Source organism: Pristiophorus japonicus, chromosome 8 (assembly GCF_044704955.1).
Source record: "Pristiophorus japonicus isolate sPriJap1 chromosome 8, sPriJap1.hap1, whole genome shotgun sequence".
Classification (NCBI taxonomy): Eukaryota; Metazoa; Chordata; class Chondrichthyes; family Pristiophoridae; genus Pristiophorus; species Pristiophorus japonicus.
The window spans coordinates 190965019-190989967 of record NC_091984.1 but is presented as its reverse complement, the minus strand read 5'-3'; the positions used below and the strand labels follow the sequence as shown (position 1 = coordinate 190989967).

Genomic DNA, 24949 nt, shown 5'->3' with positions numbered 1-24949 from the left:
ACTGAATACGTGACTAGAAAGGAAGAGCCATCTCGGGAGGAAGGATCAATAGAACCGCAGTGTTGCATACAGGATTGGATGGATAAGCAAGGATACGATTATACTAAACAACCAAACGGCCCGAGCCCTGCTAATAAACCTCCCTATTGTCCCCGGCATGGTATGGGAAGAGGTCGGGGCTGGGAAAGACGAGATGGATGTTTTAATTGTGGGCAGGAAGGACATTGGAATAAAAATTGCCCCTACCGTCAGCGTGGAAAAGGAAGAAGAGGGGGGCAAGGGGGGGGGGGGGGGGGGGAAAGAGGAGGATCTTACACTAACTTCTCCCAGAACAACCCCTTTGGCCAACCGTCCCCCGATTCGTATTGACTACGCAGGGCCCCTCCCCGGATGACAAACCGATAATATTGTTAAAAATTCGGAATGAGTGGCAACCCTTCTTGATAGATACGGGAGCCTTCATGTCTTCTGTACAATCAAAGCTTAAACTCCCTGCCTCTACTGAAACACAGGAACTTTCAGGATTCCTGGGACAAATCTCGACATTCCCGGTGTCAGAACTGGTTAAAATGGGTTACCAGAAGAATCGGTGGAACATCGATTTATCACAACCAATCTGGACTGTAACTTGATGGCTAGAGACCTCCTCTGCAAATTCCAGTTGCATTTGGAGTGTGGAGATGATTGGATTATTGTAAAACAGGGAACCCTTAAGCGGTAGTATTATACCACTAGAAGCCCTCAGTGGTGGTCTCTGGACCTGCCGCAGGCACCCTATCGCGTGACCCTAGCATACGATTCCAGTGGAAAGAATCAGGACCTGCAGAACTTTTATCAGGATCACGAAGGGGAAGTGAAGGAAATTCTATTAAGGGCTAGAGTGACTGGACCGGAAGGGAAGGCAGATTTTGTGGAAATGGACAGCCCCCAACGGTGGCACCACATATTACTCGTGAAGTATTACCTCCCCACCACGCTAAAGATTTGGAAGTTATGGTGCGCCAGGCTATAGACGAGGCTGACCCTACCAGCCGGGATGTGCAAATTGTAAAACATGGCCGAACAGTCCAATTCCACGGGGACCCCGAGTAGGTCTCAACGACTCTGCAGCATCATACTAGCTCTGACATACCCGGCGATGTGGATCCTCATGTGTGGGCAGAGGACGCCTCCCAAGTGGGTTATCACAGGCAATACCAAGTATCCACCGAGCTTTGGAGGCTAGCTGAGTCGAACCAATTTGCCAGTTTCCAGTCCCTAGCACGGCTAAACAAATGCGACAGTGTTTGGGGATGATCAATTACTGCAGATCCTGGATCCCTAATGTTGCCCTGATGACTAAGCACCGTATACAAATAAGTAAGGCAGCTTTGAAATAGAAACCGTGGAGGTCCAAGCCTTTAAGGAATTAAAGACAGCCCTGCTGCAAGCTCTGGCTTTGGGCCGGCCCCTCTATGACCGGCCCTTTCAACTGTATTGTACAATTCTGAAAGACTGTGCTACCGTTGTCTTAACACATCTCACTCCATAGCTGCCCAACTGCAGACTCAACACCTTACCATGGCCAGGCAAAGCAGATATGAGATCTACTTACTAAACAATCCTAAGCTGACCTTTCGGCACTGTACTGCAATTTACTGTACTGTTTTCTTACTGAGCCACCCCAAGATGAGGAAGAACCCAGTCATGATTGTTTATCTTTAATTTAAGAGGCCACATCAGTCAGGGAAGATTTTGTTGATGTACCAATTGAAGATCCAGACTGTATTATGTATGTTGACGGAATTAATCCAGAGGTTCACGAATCTCAGGATACGCCATAGTAAACCAGGAGAATCAGGTCTTGGAATCTGCCGCTTTTGAAACTGCCTATTCTGCTCAACAAGCTGAACTATTCGCCCTCACCCGAGCCTGTATCTTGGCCAAAGATCTCAAAGTCAATATCTATACCGACTCTAGGTATGCCTTTGGGGTGGCCCATGATTTCGGACAATTATGGAAAAATAGGGGATTCCTAACCTCAGAGGGGAATGAGATATCCTATAAACAGCTAGTATCTGATTTGTTGCAAGCCCTCATGTTCCCCAAACGCATTGCCATTGTCAAATGTACCGCCCACACTACCGGAAATTCTCTGGTTGATATAGGGAATCGTTGTGCTGACCAAGAGGCTAAACAGGCGCCTCGTGACTAACAGATGGTAGTGCCCAAAATGATGAGTCAGACTAAAAATCCTGCGAAGGATAAGTTAGCCTCGGAAAAACCAATGCCAACCATCCAAGATGTTATAAAAGCACAGGAGGACGCTCCTGAAAAAGATAAACTGTTGTGGAAATATTACGCATGTACTTATGACAATGTTTCTAAACTTTGGACCACTCCCGCGGAACAGACTTGCATGTCTGACGAGTTGGCTCTATGGGTTATTGATTGTATGCATTTTGCTACTCATTGTGGAGCAAGAACCACGAGTGATACACTTTTGGCTACTTGGTGGCACCCTAGACTCCAGGCGCTCGCCCAGAACATCAGTAGTCGTTGCCTGGTTTGCCTGCAACATAATCCAGGGAAGGGAGTCCCCTGTGATTGGGGTAAAACGCCCCTACCTGAAGGTCCCTTTGAGACATTTCAGTTGGACTACATTGAGTTGCAAAAAGTTCAGTGTTACAAATATGTGATAGTAATAGTAGATGTGTTTAGCAGATGAATTGAAGCCTACCCTAACCTGGACAATAAGGCTCAAACTGTTGTTAAGGTGTTAATGAGGGAAATTGTTCCTAGATCTCAGCTCGACTGATGACCACCTATGTTCTTTCTCTGACTCAGGCTCTGCGACTAGCTCACAACCAGGTTCAAGATGCTCACCTCGACCTCACAGTTTTACCCGAATTGTCCCTCGTGGCACCAGGGAAGTATGGATTCGGAAGGGATTAGAGCCACAATGGGAGGGGCCTTTTCAGGTGTTACTCACTACCCCCACTGCAGCCAAGGTTGAGGGGAAAAGTGCCTGGGTTCACCTGCACCACTGCAAGCTCACCACCCTCTAACGAACCTATTTTATTGGTTATTCTAACTCCTGTTTCTGTTCCAGACTTCCTCTTCTCCATAGCTGAACAAGGCCGTTGGCATCCTAATTGGAATGTGGACCAGTTTGAACTTTTACCCGTAGTGATAGACAGCCAGCTACACCGAAGGTGACCTAAGAAGAGAGACGGGAAAACTGAACTCTTTTAATCAGCAAAATAATTGGACTATTTATCTTAATCCTGAGCCATAAGATGAAACTGTCTGTATGCCACAGTCTGTATAATAGTGTTGATATATGACAGTTTCGGCGCATGGGAGGGGAGACAGAGACGAGAGCTCCATGTAAATACCTTTTTGTACATGTCTTATGTTTATGCGCAAAATGGGAACTTTTCTAGATGTTGGGTGTATTCACATTCCCTATACATTCCAAAGGGGGAGTTCCCTTTGGGAATGCTAACTGAGACTGTCAGATGGATTCAGAGCCAAACTATCACGAGAGGAGGGGGGCCAATACAATACTGCTGAAGCTCTGGAGGGCATCACAGCTGAAATGGTAGCAATAAGGACCGTAGCATTACAAAACCGAATGGCCCTCAATTACCTGTTAGCTGAGAAAGGGGGAACGTGTGCCCTGATAGTGCAACATTCGGATCCTTACATTCCTGATAGTTCAGAAAACATAACCAATCTCGCTGATCACATAAGAAGGAAGGTGAAAAAGTTATCCACACCAGCAGAAGGATCTAGCTGGTTTGATTGGCTATCAGATGGATCTTGGAGATCCTATCTAATTGTTGGTTGCCTTAACCTTTGTTGTAAAGTAATGATGGCAAGGTTAGCAAACCCTCTTGTGGTCAAGGGCTCCCGAGTTATGATCCAACGAACTAAAGAACTACTCGACACTAACAACAATATGATTCAGGAAATAGAGTGTGAACGGATGAATGCGATACTCCTAGAATGATCCTAAGTGTTATCATGGAATGATAAAAAGGGGGAATGTGAATGTTTAAAAATGTATAGAGACATTGAAGTTGAGAACGTGGGAATTGTATAGGGACAGTATAAGCTAACAAAGAATTCATGGAGGAATAGCCATGACATCTCAGACTCGAGACTGCGAAATGCTACAACACTAACACATATTGAAACAAAACCCACAGCTTGCAGAAAAACCTCAAGGTCTTATTAAATCATGTTATTAACCTGAAACATTGACAGAAGGTCTTTGTTTAAAATCGGACCATGCTTGGGTCGGCTTATGAGTGGACAAAGGGAAGGAGGGATCAAAAGAGATGGGCTGAGCTGGGATGTCACTCTGGCCCTATCTTGTTATCTTTTGCCGAAAATGTATAACCATCGTCCCTTTACAATGTAACGTCACTTTGTCCGTAGGAAGTGAGTGCGTTCGAACAGACTTGCATTCCTTCTGTCTGATAAAGTCCCCGATCGGGATTTGCTTTTTAAATAAAAGCTTGCTTTGTTTAAAGCACAAACGGTATTCGTTTCAGTAATTTTGCTGAACCAGATTGAGGTAAAAGAATCCAGGAATCAACACTGGGTACACCTTATCCGCACCATTAATTATACACTTCAATGGGGCCTGACTCATCCCATCACTCTTCCCCCATTGTCTACTCTGAAGGACATAGAGTTTAAGGTTCTCTAATATAACCCCACAGCTTATCCTCTTTGTACTTGGAATTATGATTACTGCTCTTCTCTGCACCGTAAACAATACCTGCATGTCATTTTTGGACTAAAACTGATCACAGGTGTGATGTGAGCAGTGCATCGTACAGACTTGCACTCTATTGTTCGGGCTGACTTATCCCAGTCACCTTACTTGGCCCACACTGTCTGGACATTAACAGTGACCTGTCCATCATAACTCTCCGATTTTCTCCAAGTCTCCCCATGCTAATTCTTTTCCATTCATTTTGTGCTTGCATCACAGTACTTTTTCCTCTAAATTTGTTATACTTTATACTTATTAGCATTACATTTCTTTTACGACAAATGCATAACAGACTCAAGTCCTTCCACAAATCGTTAACTTGGTCTCTATTGGCCACCCCATTTTAGCGCTATCTGCAAATTCGCTGAGCAATGGTTTCATCATTCAGGTCATTGACATAGATTAAATCAACAGGATACCATGCAATGATTTCCTGCAGTCATCTATGTAACACTTCCCCCAGTTTGGCAGCTTTCACTTTTGTCCTTTCCTTTTTTTCAAGCCAACATCTTATCTGATCCCAAATGCTACATTTAATTTCCATGATGTTTAGATTAATAAATAAATCTTAGAATCATAGAATAACACAGCACAGAAGGAAGACATTAGGCCCATCGAGCCTGAGCCAGCTCTTTGGTAGAGCTATCCATTTAATCCCACCCCCTTGCTTTTTCCCTATAGCCCTGTAAATCTTTTCCCTTCAAGTATGTATCCAATTCTCTTTTGAATATTGCAATTGATTCTGCTTCCACACCATCCCGCAGACAGTGCATTCCAGATCACAACAAATCGCTACATTAAAAAAAATGTTCATGTCACCGCTAGTACTTTTGCCAATCACCTTAAATCTATGCCCTCTGGTTATTGACTCTTCTGCCATGGGAAAGTTTCTCCTTATTTACTCTGTCAAAACTATTCATGATTTTGAACACCTCTCAAATCTCCTCTTGACCTTCTCTGCTCTAAGGAGAACAAACCCAGCTTCTCCACATAACTGAAGTTCCTCATCCCTGGTACTATTCTAATAAATCTCAGTGTAACCACAGATCGCAACGTTGACTGAGTGCATTGTGAACAGAGTGGGAAGTTGAGAATTTGGTAAGTAGTGGGAATTTGGTGCAGAGGGGGAAGGGGGTGCTTATTTTTGCCTTTGAGATTTGTAGTTGTTTGTAGAAGCTTGAGGCCATATGCATTTAAAATTTTGACAGTGTTTTAGTACTTGGTACAAGTTAGCTAGCATGTAAGAATACAATCTTTAAACAGGCTGAAGATAATTACTTATAAATAAATATAAATAGTGTAAACTAGGAACCTATAACTAATACTTTATTAAATAATTTAAACTAGTTAAGTTAATTCGTTTTAAAAAAATGAAAAATAAACCAAGTGAATGAATTACATAATACTTTAGTTAATTAAATATATAAAACAAGGTTAAACAGAGATGGCTGTGCAGGAGGGTTCTAGACAGATTAGATAGAGAGAAACTGTTCCCAGTGGCAGAAGGGTCAAGAACAACAAATTTAAGGGGATTGGCAGAAGAATCAAAGGAGACATGAGGTAAAATGTTTTTTTATGCAGCGAGTGGTTAGGATCTGGAATGCACTGCCTGAAAAAGGGTGGTGGAGGCAGATTCAATCGTGACTTTCAAAGGGGAATTGGATAAGTACCTGAAGGAAAAAGAATTGCAGGGTGTAGAAATTTTTTTTTTTTTTTATAAAGTGGAGGGAACCTAATTAATCAAAGGGGACCTAATTAAGTAAAGTTAAAAACCAAAAGCAAGGCTGAGAGAAAAAATACATGCTATGAACACAAGGAAAATGATAAAATTAGAACTCTCAGGAAGATAGATCATCCTATCACAGTATAAACCAGACAGTTGGGAAAAATACACGCCAAGGCTAGGTCACATGGGGTGGTAAGAGATTACAGGAAACAAAAGACGATTGATGAACATCTCAACTGGTTGAAAGCAGTTAGGCCAAAAGACGACGAGTTCACAAACCTGAGAACGATATGGCACGTAACTTATTAGATAAAAGGCGCACAGGGGAGGTAACGAAGCTTGCTGTCAATATAATTGTATTAACCAATTAATCATGGTAGGTAGGCGAAAATTGAGAGACACGGCAGGGAAACAACAAATGGAATTCCTCCGCGTGGAACTTCATGATTTTGAATGTATTTTGACTGTATAAAAACAGCAACCTGACTATTGTTCAGAGAGAACAGCTGGTTTGGGTCACCGAGTTACTGAACTCGTGTCGAAGCTGTCTCTCTCTCGATCGAGTACTTAATAAACTATTCTTTTCTCCAAAACAGACTTGTGTCGAGCATCTTTGTAATATTCCACATCACAGGGCTACGGGGAAGGAGCGGGGAGTGCTCTTACAGAGAATTGGCACAGGCTCGACAGGCCGAATGGCCTCCTTCTGTGCTGTAATCATTTTATGATTAACGACTAAGGCCACATCAGAGAAAAATAGTAAAAATTAAAATTAATGGTGCTATATATGAATGCACAAAAGATTTTGTGACAAGGTGGATGAATTAATGGCAGAGAGATAAATAGGTTTGATCTAGTAGCCATGACTGAGCCATGGTTGTAGGGTGACCAAATTTGGGAACTAAATATTCCAGGGTGCTTGACCTTTACAAAAGATAGGCAAAATGGAAAATAAGTGGGGTAGCCCTGATAATAAAGGCTGAGATAAAGGCTGTAGGGGCAAAGGATCTTATCTTGGAAAATCAGGATATAGAATCGGTATGGGTGGAGCTAAGAAATAAGAAAGGGCATAAAACTCTGGTGGGAGTAGCTTATGGCCCTCCTAACAGTAATCACAGTGTTGGACAGAGTATAAATCAGCAAATTAGAGGAGCATGCAATAATTATGGGGGACTTCAATCTTCATATAGACTGGGCAAAACAAATTGGCAAAAGTAGCTGAGAAGACAAGGTCATGGAATGCATTCAAGACAGTTTTCTAGAACAATATGGCGAGGAACCAACTAGGGAACAGGCCATTTTAGATCTAGTATTATGTAATAAGACAGGGTTAATTAATAATCTTATAGTAGAAGAATCCTCTGGGGGAAGAGTGATCATAATGTGATGAATTTCATATTAAGTTTGAGTGATGTGGTTAAGTTCGAAACTATGGTATTAAATTTAAACAAAGCCAATTACAGAGGCATAAAGGACGAGTTAGCTGAGGTAGATTGGGAAATTAGATTAAAAGATGTGACGGTAGATAAGCAATGACAAATATTTAAAGAAATAATTCATAATTCTCAACAAATATATATATATTCCTTTGAGGAATAAAACCACCACTGGAAAAGTGGTACAACTGCAGCTAACTAGAGAAGTTAAGGATAGTACTAGATGAAAAGAAGAGGCTTACAATGTTGTCAAAAACAGTAGTAAAGTAGTAAATCTGAGGATTGGGGGGGGGGGGGGGTTAAAAATCAGCAAAGGATGACCAAAAAAGTGATAGAGGGAGAAAATGGAATATATGAAAGTAAACTAGCAAAAAATACAAAAACTGATTACAAGAGCTGGAGACAGGTAAGGAGAAGGGGAGGTTATTGGGGTGGGGTGGGGATCTGCAATGGGCTGGATGGTTTCCTCTGCAATTCAAACACATTCTTCAAACTCCCTACAAGGGACATCATTGAAGTGGATGATATCCAGAAGTCACGACACCGTCACTATTCACTTCATACCCAATAAACCTGTTACCAATTCCGACAAAATGCCTGCCCCATCTATGGTGGGAAGGGGGGAGGGCGGGGGGGGAGGGGAGAAAGGATGCACTTGTGCTGGGGTAATGCACTTTGGCTGGGGGAGGGATATACTTGGACTGGGGTAAGGCACTTCGGCTGTGCCTTGCTGTCTTCTGGGGAGCTCTGTCCTCAGGAAGTCAAAGTGGATCAAGTTACAATTTGCAAAGTCAGTGAGACCTTGGGATGGGCGGTTCCAGTTACACATTCATGTGAAACATCAGGGTGTGGCTTATACTCCAAGGGGACCAATCAGAAACAAAGGGTGGAGCATGTTGGCCATTTTTGCAGTACAAATAAATGCATCCAAATTATAATAGGGAATAAGGAAATGGCATGGACGTTAAACAAATATTGTGTCTGTCTTCACAGAAGACACAAAGAACATATATGAAAGTGTGGGGAACCAAGGGTCTAATGAGAGTGAAGAAATTGAAGTAATTATTAATAAAGAAAAAATACTGGATAAATGAATGGGACTAAAAGCTGACAAATCCCCTGGACCTGATGGCCTAGATCCTAGGGTTTTAAAAGAGGTGACTGGAAAGATAGTGGATGTATGGGTTTTGATCTTCCAGAATTCCCTTGATTGTAGAACAGTCCCCATGGATTGGAAAGTAGAAAAGTTAATCTCACTGTTCTTGAAAGGAGGGGAGAAAGAAAACAGGGAACTATAGCCCAGTTAGCCTGAAGAGTGTGTGCACGCGCGCGACCCGCTCTTTAAAAAGTTCTATTTTCATCTTTGCAAAGATGGTGTCACAGATCAATCGCAAACTGGAGGAGGTCCGCCAAGTAGGCTGCAACTAACAGCCGTGGAGCAGAGGATAGCTTACAGAAGACCAACCACCAACGCGGAAACTAGGCCCAATTTTTCATGAGGGAATAAGCCCTGCAAATTGCATAGTCTGGGTTGGCTAAATGTTAAGAACTGCGTGTGCTGGCTATGCTTCCCCTTCCTCCCTGCTGCTAACTGGGTCTTTACTCGTGGAGTTCAGAAGGATGAGGGGTGATCTTATAGAAACATTTAAAATAATGAAAGGGATAGACAAGATAGAGGCAGAGAGGTTGTTTCCACTGGTCGGGGAGACTAGAACTAGAGGGCACAGCCTCAAAATACGGGGGAGCCAATTTAAAACCGAGTTGAGAAGGAATTTCTTCTCCCAGAGGGTTGTGAATCTGTGGAATTCTCTGCCCAAGGAATCAGTTGAGGCTAGCTCATTGAATGTATTCAAGTCACAGATAGATAGATTTTTAACGAATAAGGGAATTAAGGGTTATGGGGAGCGGGCGGGTAAGTGGAGCCTAGTCCACAGCCAGATCAGCCATGATCTTGTTGAATGGCGGAGCAGGCTCGAGGGGCTAGCTGGCCTACTCCTGTTCCTAATTCTTATGTTCTTATGTTCTAACCAAGCATCCCTGTTATGTTTTGCAGATGTTGCGCATCAGGAGGAGACAGAAGGTGCGCCTGAAGTAGAAGAAGAGCATGTTCAGGAAACCGTCATTCCAGATATTCTATATCAGGAGAATAAAGGGCAGCTGGAAGACTCCGATACCGCGATGGTTACATTGGAATTGGAGATGGTGAACCCCTCGAGGATTCCAAGCTCTTTCCTGAGCGAATCAACCAACGTGACATTTCAAAGTGTACCGTCTGAGGCTGTGGGTCCCAGTGGTCGCAGCAAGCCACATCTACGAGACGGCAGAGGAGGGTGGAAGGGAGAGCTGAATCAGAAACACAGAATGCAGTGAATATAGGACATCTCGTGGGGATGAGTGGGGAGAACATCCAACTAACATGATTGCTCCTGGAAACCTTCGGTGGGTTGAGGATAGAATTAGCGGGACTGAGAGTTGAAGTAGCAACACTGGCTGGACGAATGGGTGAAGTGAGGGGAGAAATTGCAGGACAGTCATTAGAAGTGGCAAGACTGTCGGGACAGATGAGGGAGGGGATGTCAGAGGTAGTAGCAGCAATAAGGGGGCACACGCAGGCAGTCATTGCTGCCACCAACATTCTAACCCGCAGACCAAAATCAGGGGCTGATCCATAGGCTGAGCGTGATTTCGAAGAGGATCCCGGGCCTTCCACAATGACATCTGCTAGCTCTCTCCATGTCGTAACCCAACAACAAGAGACACGCCGTCGGAAAGAAAAGAAAAAACCTGGGGGGGGGGGGGGGGGAGACAAGGAAACAGAAGTCTGCAACAACAGACACGTGCAGGGGTAGCGGCATCAACAGGGGCAGGAGTGGCGCACAGCATTAAGGGGGATGAGAGATGGCTTGTTTGTTTTTTCATTGAAAAGTTTGACTCGAAATTTATTAGTTATTACAGTTAAAAGATAAGTTAAGCCAAGTACAACTGTACTGTCCAAATGTTTAACATATTTATTTGTTCATTCAATCTGAATCCTGTACATTATTTTTTTAAATCCAATACGAGAAAATCTTTTTAGATTATGTTACGGATTCGACAGGCCAAATGGCCTCCTTCCTTGAAACCAATAAGTTTAAATGAAACAGGGGCTGGTTCCAGTACTAAGGCGTTCATGGATCCTGACTTGTTCTGGGTCACTGATACATGGACCAGTGACCCTGAACAAGTCAGGATCTGTGGACACCTTGGTATTAGTATGTAATCTTGTAAAGCCAGGATTTGCAAACGCAACCCAATTTGAGGCAGTTAATGAATGGTAGGAGCCTGGTGGCACAAACAAACAGACCCATTTAGGCGGGATTCAATTTAGCGCCCAAGTATTATGCTGAATTCATATTTGACCAGGCTCTTTACAATAACTACTACAGAGAGTCCAGACATTTGAGAGATTCTAATAGGTCTATACCAATCAATCAATTATTAATTTTAATCGGTAAGAACATCCAATTGGGAATCAAGTTATTAGGCAGGCTTCAATACAAGGTAATAAACATACTTATGTGGTTGATCAGACCCTTTTCTAGTGGATAATAACATTTTTACACTAATAAAATATATTCTTGTTTATTCAGGTCAACCTAAGCATTGCAACATTGTCTTCAAACATTGAAAATGTAGGGGAGTGAGTCCATTTAAAAACAAAAATCAACAATTTTTTGCTTCGGTCTTCACAGTGGAAGACACAAAAATATGCCAAAAATTGCTGGTCACGGGAATGTGGGAAGGGAGGACCTTGAGACAATCACCATCACTAGGGAGGTAGTGCTGGACAGGCTAATGGGACTCAAGGTAGACAAGTCCCCTGGTCCTGATGAAATGCATCCCAGGGTATTAAAAAAGAGATGGCGGAAGTTATAGCAGATGCATTTGTTATAATCTACCAAAATTCTCTGGACTCTGGGGAGGTACTAGCGGATTGGAAAGCAGCTAATGTAACGCCTCTGTTTAAAAAAGGGGGCAGACAAAAGGCAGGTAAGTTTAACATCTGTAGTGGGGAAAATGCTTGAAGCTATCATTAAGTAAGAAATAGCGGGACATCTAGATAGGAATAGTGAAATCAAGCAGACGCAAAATGGATTCATGAAGGGGAAATCATGTTTAACTAATTTACTGGAATTCTTTGAGGATATAACGAGCATAGTGGATAGAGGTGTACCGATGGATGTGGTGTATTTAGATTTCCAAAAGGCATTCGATAAGGTGTCACACAAAAGGTTACTGCAGAAGATAAAGATACGCAGAGTCAGAGGAAATGTATTAGCATCGATAGAGAATTGGCTGGCTAACAGAAAGCAGAGAGTCAGGATAAATGGGTCCTTTTCGGGTTGGAAATCGGTGGTTAGTGGTGTGCCACAGGGATCGGTGCTGGGACCACAATTGTTTACAATATACATAGATGACCTGGAAGAGGGGACAGAGTGTAGTGTAACAAAATTTGCAGATGACACAAAGATTAGTGGGAAAGCGGGTTGTGTAGAGGACACAGAGAGGCTGCAAAGGGATTTAGATGGGTTAAGCGAATGGGCTAAGGTTTGGCAGATGGAATACAATGTCGGAAAAGGTGAGGTCATCCACCTTGGAAAAAAAAACAGTAAAAGGGAATATTATTTGAATGGGGAGAAATTACAACATGCTGCGGTGCAGAGGGACCTGGGGGTCCTTGTGCATGAATCCCAAAAAGTTAGTTTGCACGTGCAGCAGGTAATCAGGAAGGCAAATGGAATGTTGGTCTTCATTGCGAGAGGGATGGAGTACAAAAGCAGGGAGGTCCTGCTGCAACTGTACAGGGTATTGGTGAGGCCGCACCTGGAGTACTGCATGCAGTTTTGGTCACCTTACTTAAGGAAGGATATACTAGCCTTGGAGTGGGTACAGAGACGATTCACTAGGCTGATTCCGGAGATGAGGGGGTTACCTTATGATGATAGATTGAGTAGACTGGGTCTCTACTCGTTGGAGTTCAGAAGGATGAGGGGTGGTCTTATAGAAACATTTAAAATAATGAAAGGGATAGGACAAGATAGAGGCAGAGAGGTTGTTTTCACTGGTCGGGGAGACTAGAACTAGGGCGCACAGTCTCAAAATACGGGGGAGCCAATTTAAAACCGAGTTGAGAAGGAATTTCTTCTCCCAGAGGGTTGTGAATCTGTGGAATTCTCTACCCAAGGAAGCAGTTGAGGCTAGCTCATTGAATGTATTCAAGACACAGATAGATAGATTTTTAACCAATCAGGGAATTAAGGGTTATGGGGAGCGGGCAGGTAAGTGGAGCTGAGTCCATGGCCAGATCAGCCATGATCTTTTTGAATGGCGGAGCAGGCTCGAGGGGCTAGATGGCCTACTCCTGTTCCTAATTCTTATGTTCTTATGTAATGTCCAGTATTTAATGTAATGCAGTGATCCTTACCAATGTGCCTGGAGTGTGTTGCACTGTCTTGCATGGAGGATCTTCGGCCAGGGATAAGAGCGGGCCAGCGCGATTTCATAAAGTGATGGTAGGGTTTTTACACAGTCTTTAATATCACTGTGCGCAGTTTAAAAAAAAGTGGTGGGGAAAATGGCCTTAATGGCCAGAAATGGCATGTAATCACCTTTTTAACGCACACCACGCCAAAATATATGGCACCAAAAACTCTGTCGCTGATTGTCGGCGCCGGCGCCCAGGAACTGCCCATTTATGCCAAAAATAAAATACATTAAAAAAAAATCTCACTGGACGCCAAAACATCAGTGCCCAATGATGGGAAAAATAAGAACATAAGAAACAGGAACAGGAGTAGGCCATACGGCCCATCGAGCAATACGATCACGGCTGATCTGATCATGGACTCAGCTTCATTTCCCCGCCCATTCCCCATATTGTTTCAGAAACTGTCTATTTCTGTCTTAAACTTATGCAATGTCCCAGCTCTCTGAGGCAGCAAATTCCACAGATTTACAACCCTCCGAGAGAAGAAATTTCTCCTCATCTCTGTTTATTCCAAGATCCTGCCCTCTAGTTCTAGTCTCCCCCATCAGTGGAAACATCTCTGCATCCACCTTGTCAAGCCCCCTCATAATCTTATACATTTCGATAAGATCACCTCTCATTCTTCTGAATTCCTTTGAGTAGAGGACCAACCTACTCAACCTTTCCTCATAAGTCAACACCCTCATCCCCAGAATCAACCTAGTGAACCTTCTCTGGGTGTATATTCTCTGGCATTTATAAGAATGAGGTGTGATCTCATTGAAATGTATAAAATTCATACAGGGCTTCAAAGTGTAAATGTTGAGAGACTATTTTCCCCTGGCTGGAGGGTCTTGAACCTAGGGGTCATAGTCTCAGGATAAAGGGTTGGCCATTTAGGACCGAGATGAGAAGAAATATTTTCAATCAGAGAATTGTGAATCTTTGGAAATTCTCCACCCCAGAGGGCTGTGGATGCTCAGTCATTGAGTATATTCAAGTCTGAAATCGATAGTTTTGGGGATCAAAAGTTAGGGCAGAAAAGTAGAGTTGATGTAACTCCAGTGGAGTTCAACCATGATCTTACTGAATGATAGGAGCAGGCTCGAGGGGCCATATGGCCTACTGCTGATCCTATTTCTTCTGCTCTGCACCCTCTCCAAGGCCTGAATATCCTTCCTAAAATGTGGTGCCAGAACTTTACACCATACTTCAACTGTGCCCAACAAGTACTTTATAAAAGTTTTGCATAACTTCCTTGCTTTTGTACTCTATTTCTCTATTAATAAAGCCAAGGATTCCATGCACTTTTTCTAACAGTCTTCTCAACTTGTCCTGCCACCATCAAAGATTTGTGTACATACACCCCCAGGCCTCTCTGTTTCTGCATCCCTTTAAAATTGCACCATTTAGTTCATATTGCCTCTCCTCATTCTTCTTACCAAAATGCATCACTTCACAGTTTTTCTGCGTTAAATTTTGTCTGCCCATTTAACTAGTCTGTCTATATCCTCCTGATGTCTGTTACTATCTGCCTCATTGTTGATTGCATTTCAGAGTTTCATATCATCTGCAAACTTTGAAATTATTCCCTGTATACCCAAAGTCCAGGTCATTAATATACACCAAAAAGAGCAATGGTCCTAATATAAAACCCTGGCGAAATCTCTAATAAAACCATGAAAAGTTTTCTGAGGGTCCAAATAAACTAATCATAGGGAGCTCCACTATCAACTGCATTTGTAAAATCTTCAAAGAAGTTCCGGACTATTTGATCTAGACCAATAAGACAGCTCTGGTTCCAATACCAGCTAACCAACATCAATAGAAGTGTCCCGGTTAAGAGAAAGGTACTAAAACAAAACATTTTGGTCCATTTCAACAGAAAGCTTAAAACTAAATTACAGTTTTGTCCTCATCTATGTAGTTTACATTCTGCGGTGCCCAACTGTTGCAGAAGGCCTCGTTTGTACTGGTAGACATCATGTGATCCCTCTCTAGGGCCACCCAGACAAGTACAAGGCCGCAAAACACAGGCAGGCAGTTGGAGTGTCAGTATAAATACTCTCCCATCATACTCCCTAGAATGAGATCCATCATTTTACATGATATTGGTGTTGGTCTTATGGGCTTGTACATGCCTGGTTCAGATTTGACATCCTTTTCAATACAAAAACTTTGCTTGTTTCCAGGCTGCAAAACCGCTCTGGTTTCTTCATAATGGTAGGAAGTTTCCTACAATTTCTCACCACACCCCGCATCTGTCCTCTCCTTCTGTACCATAAACCCAGAGGCTCAGTTAGTTTTCAATCCCCTATTGATTTATTAATTACCTCACTGCTACAATAATTTCAAAATCCTCAAGGATATTTGATGTATGATATCTATATCAAACTATACTCCATTTCATCTGACCCTTTCATAGTAAACTTGCATTAAAATCTCTCTAGGCAAGTGCTGGCATGGAGTTTAACACTGGAACACAGATGATCACTGAGACTGCATAAAGATGGTCTTAACACAGTAGTAGTTATTTGTGTCACTTTTCTTTCTGCCTCCTTTTCAACCTCATATTTACTACCGTTCAAAGAATAGCACTAGCAGACAAAGCAACAGATCCATGCGAGTACAAGTTTGCAATTCTTTTCATTGGCTACATGGTCATATTCCAGTCATGAGAATTGGTGTAACATATAGGACGAGTGCAGAACCACTCATTCCAACTGGTTTGATGAAGACCCTTGCAGATTTTTAATTACCTGTACAGTACAAATAAAAATCCCATCCCATACCTTTAGGCTCTTTGGCTGTTGTCGGAGTTCCAGGACATGCTTTCTGTGTAGCTCCCGCTCTCGGCGGGTATTATACTCAGTTTGATTCTCCAGCTCAGTCTGATGCTGTAAGCGGATTAGATCAATTCTAAGTTTTTGCAACATGTTAAGTTGTCGGAACTCCAGTTCTTGTGTGGACTCATCATGACGAATTAACATGGCGTGTTCCATCTCCTTTTGAGTTTGCTTCTTATTCACTTCCTATTAGAAAGACAGTCATATTAAATGTTTATACTATGCATACATTAAAAGTAACCCAATAAATTCAGCAGCTGAGCCATGTTTTACACTACTGTTCTTTATCACACCGAAATCTGATAAATAACAGGCCCAATTTATATTTGTTGCTAACAATTAGTACATTTGCTTTATGCTTACAATTTAAATACACTATGGTTTAGTCCAGCTTGTGCACTAAAGCATTTATTTTTGCCTTTAAGAAGAAATAGCAATAAGTTCTGTAACCATTCCCATAACCATAAGTAACCATTTGTTTGCTTCTCTCTTTATTTCAACAGACCAACGAAGTCTTAAGTTTAAAACATAATTAAATTGTAAAGTTTTTAAGTAACAAAAGATCTTGCAAAACCAGCTTGCATATTCAAATTTACAAAAAGGAATGGACCAACAACAAATCATGTACGACACTGATGAAGCTATCAACTGGAGGTAAAAAAGATTCCTGGAAGGCACAAAATGTATGATGGGTGGTTTCCGTGTTGAATTCTGAACAGGACCTTTATCTTTTTAATATTGTATTGAATAATATTTACATAAACTATTGTACTGATTGTTAGAAGTAAAATATTGCACACATTTCCAATTCTTCATAAATTAATCCTATTTAAGTATTTAAAAAATTATGATCTCGAACTACAGGCCACAAATAGGAGTTTCCATTTACATTACATTGCACGTCATTACTTTTGTGTGGTGAAGCTTAAAACTACTAGAATTTAATTTGCCTTCAATCATAGTACTGCCCATGGTAAAGGTCTACCTCATAATAGTACAAGTTCACTCCTTAAACAATTACATTATAAAATAGTAAAGTGAAAGCATTTAACACCTGAAATTCTAACACATGGCACGTTCCAAATGTCGATTATGCAATCAAGGCAAGTCACCCAGATTGCTCTCCAACACATTCCAACAGTCAGTTAAAATGGGCCCAAACTTCCCCAACCCCTTTTTCTGCTGAACTCATCCGAGGTGCGTCGCTTTTGTCTGCCTCCAAGCACGCCGAAAATCTTCCTCCCGATTCTGGCCGCGCCCCAGCCTCTCCTCGGTGGTGGCGTAGCGTGGCCAGTGGATTGGGGGCGGAACCAGGTCACGGTGCTGAAAACAGTGCCGGGACCTCTGCACATGCGCGCTCGAGTGTGCACGTACTTGCTGTAGCTCCTGGCAGGCCGAATCTGTGAGTGCGCGCTGCAGGCTGAGAGAGGGGCCCGAAACACGCTGCCCCTAGCCCTGGCCGAATGGGCTCCCTCATCGGCGGCCCACTGTGTTCCTCAAGGTAGACGTCTATTTTTTATTTGTTATTTATTGATTGATTGCTTATTACTTTGGTCTGGGTGCTTTAGATGTAGGGTTCCTTCTATTTTTTTATTTGTTAATTAATTGCTGATTACTTTTTGTGCTTTGTTTAGCGCTTGGTGCAAATGTACTCCTTTGTTTAGTGCTTGGTGCTTTAAATGTATTTATGCTTCTTTAATATTGTTGTGAAGGTGTTTAGTGCTTTGCAAGATCCCCTTCCCCCCCATCCCACCATCTCTGGCTGCCTGTGCTGATTTCTTAATTCACCGCAGGGTTTTTCAGAATGTACACTTATATAGAAAATAGGTGCAGGAGTAGGCCATTCGGCCCTTAAACTTGATTAAATGGCCAAAACAGGCATAAGTGGTTGGTAATGCCCCCTTTTGGAAAAAAAAACAGAACTTAAAAAAAACCTAGCTAACTCAGTTACACTGGAGCAACTTAAATGGGAAGAATTGCGATTTTTAAATTTCTCCCCAAAAAAACGGAGCAACTCCTGGGGAAACTTGGGCCCAATGTAACTAAGCAGCAGCAGCTTTAGAAGCATGCTCCTTGTCCATTCTCTCAAATGCAGATTTTTGTGTGGCCAAGTGAGACAAAATAGGAGGAGAAACAAAGGGCCAAAAAAGTTTTGCCATAAAGTCAAGTTATGATGGCTTTATGCAAATAACTTCCTTGCTTATTATTTCTCCTCTTCGGGTTCAGCAAGACCGTACACCAATTATGTACAATTTTTTTTTGCTGACTACCCATAACAACTCCCAAACAAATTCATGAAAAGGAATAGCATTATGAAGTAAAGTCAACTTTGGTGAAATATCATCATGGGCAGTCCCTCGGAATCGAGGAAGACTTGCTTCCACTCTTAACAGGAGTTCCTAGGTGGCTGTACAGTCCAATACGAGAAAAACAGTCCCTGTCACAGGTGGGGCAGATAGTCGTTGAGGGAAGGGGTGGGAGTCTATGCCTTAGTCTCCAGTTCCAACTTATTAATCAAATTCTTTGTTGTATTGTTCTCGCTACTGTACAATACATTGGAAACAAATGAAACCTACCAAAATGGACTTAAAAAAATTATATATTCTTTCATTAACTTAGTATTTTCCCAACTTATTTTCAAACTTGAATGAATTCAAGACAGGACAGGAGGAAGATTTACCCCATTTATGTTAAATGGTAACCCACTTGCATCATCATTGATCCCAGTGAAAGGTATCAAATGAGGAAGATACATAAACAAAAATCTTACCTCACGTAGGTGCTCCTGCTCCAGATTGTGTCGCATAATCATCAACTTGCGCTTAAGGTCACGACAGTTTCTATCGTACTGTAATCGCTGGCGGCCAAGAAGTTGGGATTCTTCTTCTGCCTGCGTGTGCTGAAGGTTTTCTTTGTGCCTGGACAATCGCTCTTGCTTTTCCTTCTTCGGTGTACTGTGATCTTCATTCATCTCCTGTAAAGGAGAGAAAATTCAATTACTTAAGTCACTCCTTGGAATCATTTCAGTTATGTTGTTACTTCACAGGGCCACTGCTCCTGAATCAAGAATCTTAGACATCTAGTCTAAAAATATTTAATGTCCAGCATTTACGCTCAGCTAACCGGGTTCACAATAAAGAACACTGGTTTATCATGAAATCGAATGGAATGTGATTACTATCTGAAATTTGATGCCAGTGGGTCACGAGTCTCCAGAGCTTCTGCCACTTCAAATCAGCCATGATCTTATTGAATCTTACAGGCTCGAAGGGACGTATGGCCTACTCCTGTTCCTAATTCCCATCCAATATGCTACCAAAAAGCCATTTCTGTTATAATTTGAAGCGGTGAAACCCCCCACCCACACCCAAAACAGTTTCTCCCAACTCATGCTTACCTCTTTAATCTTTTCCTTACAAAGTTTGTACTGGCGCTTCTGATTTTCTAGGAAAGTGGTCAGTTCCTTTTTCTGTTGGGCTGCAATTTGCTGCTGGATTTTCTTCTCATCCTGTGCTGCTACCTTCATCTAAAAAGAGCAAATTTAATGTTTAGCCACAAAGGGAATTAGCAGTGAAATAGAGAAAGCAAAGACTCATTAATCCACTCCAATAATAAATGTAGACAGATTCGGAAGAAATGTTCATTGTTTTTGTGTACTTGAAAAACTATGATTTTTGGCCTTCATGAAAGCAAACAAGAATTGAAACTGCTATCAGACTGCTCTACAATTTGGGATCCAGTCAGTTGAGTACCGCAATGGGATGTACAAAGAAACAAGGATACACTATTCCTTCAATATAGCTATCAGTCTAGTTACATTGTCATAGATTTAATGATTGGATGCTGAGTAGGGAGATTTTAATTTGTTTAGTAACCTGGAATAAAATTGAATTTTTATACTAATTTAGCTGGCACCTAGATGAAGCATGAGAGGAGATACAAGGTGCACAGATGACTGGTAGGGACAAACAGTATTAGAATAAATAGTTCAGTAATAGGAGAGATCATACTTGGGGGGGGGGGGGGGCAGGATGCGAGGCAGACCAAGACAGGTTTAGAGTGCATGTACGTAAAAGCATGGTAATAAGGTTGACGAGCTGCAGGTACAAGTAGCCACATGGCATTATGATATAAGGTGGCATAGCAGAAACCTGGCTCAAACAAGGAGCACGAGGAATGGGCACTTAATATTGCTGGCTACAATGTATTCAGGAAAGATAGGGAAGGAAAAAAGGATGTACTTGAGGATTCAAAGACAGAATACATTTGGTTAGAATTGAAGAGCAATATAGGAGCTATTACGCTGCTGGGTGTATACTGTAGGTCACCAAGTAGTGGGAAGGAGATAGAGTAGCAAATTTAATGCCAAATTGCAGAAAAATGCACAAACTACAGAGTATTGATAATGGGGGACTTCAATTATCCCAATATCGGCTGGCAAAATAAGAGTGCAAAGGGCAAAGAGTTGGAGGAATTCCTTAAATATGTACAAAATAAATTACTTAATCAATACGTTTCCAGCTCAATGGGGAAGGAAGCAGTGCTGGATCTAGTTCTGGGAAATGACACGAGAACACATTTGGGAAAGTGTTCTCAATATTAGGTTTAGTGTAGCTATGGAAAAGGACAAGGAAAAATCAAATGTGAAAATATTCAACTGGAGAGAATATATAATTTCAGTGAGATGAAAAGGAATCTGTCCCAGGTGGATTTGAATCAAAGATCGGCAAGTGAAAGAGTAAATAAGCAATGGGAGGCCTTCAAAGAGGAGATAGTTAGGGTACAGATTAGACACATTCCTGAGGGGGAAAAGTAAGGGCATCCAAAGCTAGAGCTCCCTGGACAACTAAATATATAAGAGATTAAATTGAAACAGAAAAAGGAGGCTTATGATAAATTTTGGGTTCATAATTCAGAGGATCACCAAGCTGAATACAAAAAGTACAGGGGAGATCTGAAAAATGAAGTGTGTTTATGATGGATGATAAATTAGCAGACAACATAAAAGGGAACCAAAAGCTTTTTATAAATATATAAATAAAAGGGTAGTCAAAGGAAGGGTGGGGCTGAGTCACTAAAGAGGATGCTGCCAATGTAACAGTGAAAAAGGTGGTAGTATAAAAATGTTAGGATAAAAATAGATATAGGAAGTACTTAAAAGACTCAAAGTAGAAAAGTCACATGGTACAGATGGGATGTACCTTAGGGAACGATCAAAACTGCGGTGGCTCTGGCCATAATCTTCCAATCCTCCTTGGATATGGGGATGGTGCCAGAGGACTGGAGGATTGCAAATGATACACCCCTGTTCAAAAAAGGAGGGGAATAAACCCAGCAATTACAGGTCAGTCAGTCTACTGTTGATTGTGGGGAAACTGAGACATATTAATCCGGGACAAAATTAATTGGTAATTGGAAAAATATGAATTAATAAATGAAAGCCAGCACAGATTTGTTAAAGGCAAATCATGTTTGACTAACTTGATTGAGTTCTTTGATGAAGGAAGAGAGTGGATGAGAGTAGTGTGATTGATGTGTATATGGACTTACAAAAGGCATTTGATAAAGTACCACATAATGGGCTCAATTTTCCCCAAAGCTTTTTTTTGGCGTACTTGAAGAGTTACATCCGTTTTTTGGGGGCCCAAGTACGCTAAAAAAAATTTTCCAAGTTTCTCGGTTTGATTTCTTCATTTTGGCGCAACCTAGCCGTTCCTTTAGTTTTGGGGGGTGGAGCCTTGATCTGTGCCAAAAAGATCAGGTTGCCATGGTAACCAGGGACACAATGCAGGGCTGAGGCTGGAAAGTGAAACATACAGCTAGCTCGCAACCTGCACAAGCACATTAAAATACATTGCAGCAACTTGGTAACACAAATACATTGCAGCAACTTAACTCCATTAAATTATTAAAGTCTCTCTCCCCGCCCCCCCCACCCCCACGATGCTGATCCCTGCTCCTATCCCAGACCAAAGAGCCTCCCTGTCTGGTCTGCTCCCCCTGCACCTAGCCCTGGCCGAGTGGCCTCCTCCCTCCCAGTCCTGCACCTAGCCCTGACTGAGTGGCCTCACGGTCCGGTCCACTCCCCTGCACCTAGCCCTGAACGAGTGGCCTCTTGGTCCGCTCCCCTGCACCTATCCCAGGCTGAATGGCCTCCCGATCCGCTCCCCTGCACCTATCCCAGGCCGAATGGCCTCCTCCCTCCTGGTCCCCGCACCGAACTATACCCGAAAGGCTCCCTCCCCCTCCTCCTTGCACCTCCTGCTGTCTGGGCAACTGCTGCACTTAGCTGCGCCGATTTCCTTACCTGACCAGAACTTTTTCTACAGAGGCCACATACGCTGGAGTAACGCTCAGCTGGCCAAACTTGCCTAACTGGCCAGAATTAGTGCGGGTGGTAGGTTACAGCCCCTTTGGCTGAAAAAAAAGCCTAAAAAAAATCGTAACTAACTGAGTTACGCTGGTGCAAATTGATGGGGGAAACTTTTTTTTTTAAACTTAGGCCAAAAAAAGCGGCCTGCGCCAAAAAAATGGAGCAAATCATTGGGGAAAATTGTTACTAAAATTGAAGCCCATGGGATTAAAGGGGCAGTGGCTGCATGGATACGAAATTAGCTAAGGCACAAAGTAGAGAGTAGTGGTGAACGCTTGTTTTTTCCAGACTGTAGGGAAGTATACAATGGGGTCCCCTAGGGGTCATGTTGGGACTACTTCCTTTTAAAATGCATTAATGACCTGGACTTGGGTATACAGGGCATAATTTCAAAGTTTGCAGATGACACGCAACTTGGAAATGTAGTAAACAGTGAAGAGGACAGTAATAGACTTCAGGAGAACATTAGATGTTTAAAATGATGCATTGTGATAGGAAGAATGAAGAGAGGCAATTTGGTAGGAAGAATGAGGGGCAATGTAAACTAAATGTTACAATTTAAAGGGGGTGCAGGAACAGAGAGATCTGGGGATGTACATACACAAGTCTTTGAAGGTGGCAGGACAAGTTGAGAGAGTTGTAAGACATAAGGGATCCATGGCTTTATAAATAGAGGCAGAGAGAATAAAAGGAAATCATACTAAACCTTTATAAAACTGGTTAGGCCCCAGCTGGAGTATTGTGGCCAATTCTGGGCACCACACTTTAAGGATGTCCAAGCAGACATTTAGTAGAATAGTACCAGGAATGAAAAACTTCAGTTATGTGGAGAGACTAGAGAAACTGGTGTTGTTCTCCTCAAAGCAGAAAAGAAGGGGTGATTTGATAGAGGTGTTCAAAATATTGGAAGGGTTTTGTTGGAGTAAATAAGGAGAAACTGTTTCCAGTGGTAGAAGGGTCGGTTACGGGAGGACACAGATTTACGGTAATTGGCAAAAGAACCAGAGGCGATAGGAGGAAAAATATTTTAGTGAATTATGATCATCTGGAATGCAGTGCCTGAAAGCATGGTGGAAGCAGACTCAATAATAGAAACATAGAAAATAGGTGCAGGTGTAGGCCATTTGGCCCTTTGAGCCTGCACCACCATTCAATAAGATCATGGCTGATCATTTCCTCAGTACCCCTTTCCTGCTTTCTCTCCACACCCCTTGATCTCTTTAGCCGTAAGGGCCACGTCTAACTCCCTCTTGAATATATCCAATGAACTGGCATCAACAACTCTCTGTGGTAGGGAATTCCACAGATTAACAACTCTCTGAGTGAAGAAGTTTCTCCTCATTTAAGTCCTAAATGGCCTACCCCTTATTCAAAGACTGGTTCTGGACTTCCCCAACATTGGGAACATTCTTTCCGCATCAAACCTGTCCAGTCCCGTCAGAATCTTAGATGTCTCTATGAGATCCCCTCGTCCTTCTAAACTCCAGTGTATAAAGGCCCAGTTGACCCAGTCTCTCCTCATATGTCAGTCCCGCCATCCCGGGAATCAGTCTGGTGAACCTTCGCTGCACACCCTCAATAGCAAGAACGTCCTTCCTCAGATTAGACGACCAAAACTGAACACAATATTCCAGGTGAGGCCTCACCAAGGCCCTGTACAACAGCAGTAAGACCTCCCTGCTCCTATACTCAAATTCCAAATGGTAGGCAGTTATAAAACTAAGCTTCCTTGAGAGGAAACATTATTTGTTTCCTTTCAATACATGCACAAAACAAAAACAATGTGGAAATCTTGAAGTAGTCATCACCCATTTATTTTTCTAATGCTTGTCTTGCTGGCCAACCTATTTGCATCCTCCATAAACTGCAACTTATCTAGAACTCCATGTTTACAAGTGTACCACCCCTGCCCTGGTCAAGGTCCACTGGCTTCCCGTGAGAAAAGAACTAACTTTCAGCTCCCCATCCTTATCTTCAAAATGCTCGATGGACTTGCCCCACCCAACCTCTAGAGATACAGCACTAAACACGTCCACTACTCCTGATACTGGACTATTCCTCATTCCCCACTCCTTTTTCTCTATTGCCGGCTGCTCAATCACTGCAATTTGATGTCTTCTAAGCCCTTTGGATGAAGCAATGAAAATGTTGTTTATCTTAATTCTTCAAATTCACATCTTCAGGCTTCCATGATGGCTCATTTGGTTAATACAAGCAGCTGAGTCATGCAGACCAGGAAGAACCCAGGTTTCACTCCCCAGTCTGTACAAAGTTAGCATATCTTGGAGCCCCTG

At 42.4% G+C, this 24949-nt stretch overlaps 1 protein-coding gene across 8 annotated transcripts in view; it reads right to left on the bottom strand.

Moving 5' to 3' along the window:
* Positions 1-24949, bottom strand: part of taok3a (TAO kinase 3a) — a 207590-nt gene that overhangs the window by 16478 nt on the left and 166163 nt on the right. For all 8 annotated transcript variants that reach the window (XM_070887693.1, XM_070887690.1, XM_070887689.1 and 5 more), the window contains 3 exons: positions 19680-19808; positions 19053-19256; positions 16229-16468 (listed from right to left, as the gene is read on the bottom strand). In XM_070887693.1, the coding sequence (XP_070743794.1) occupies positions 16229-16468; positions 19053-19256; positions 19680-19808 (573 nt within the window). The remainder of the gene's footprint in view (positions 1-16228; positions 16469-19052; positions 19257-19679; positions 19809-24949) is intronic.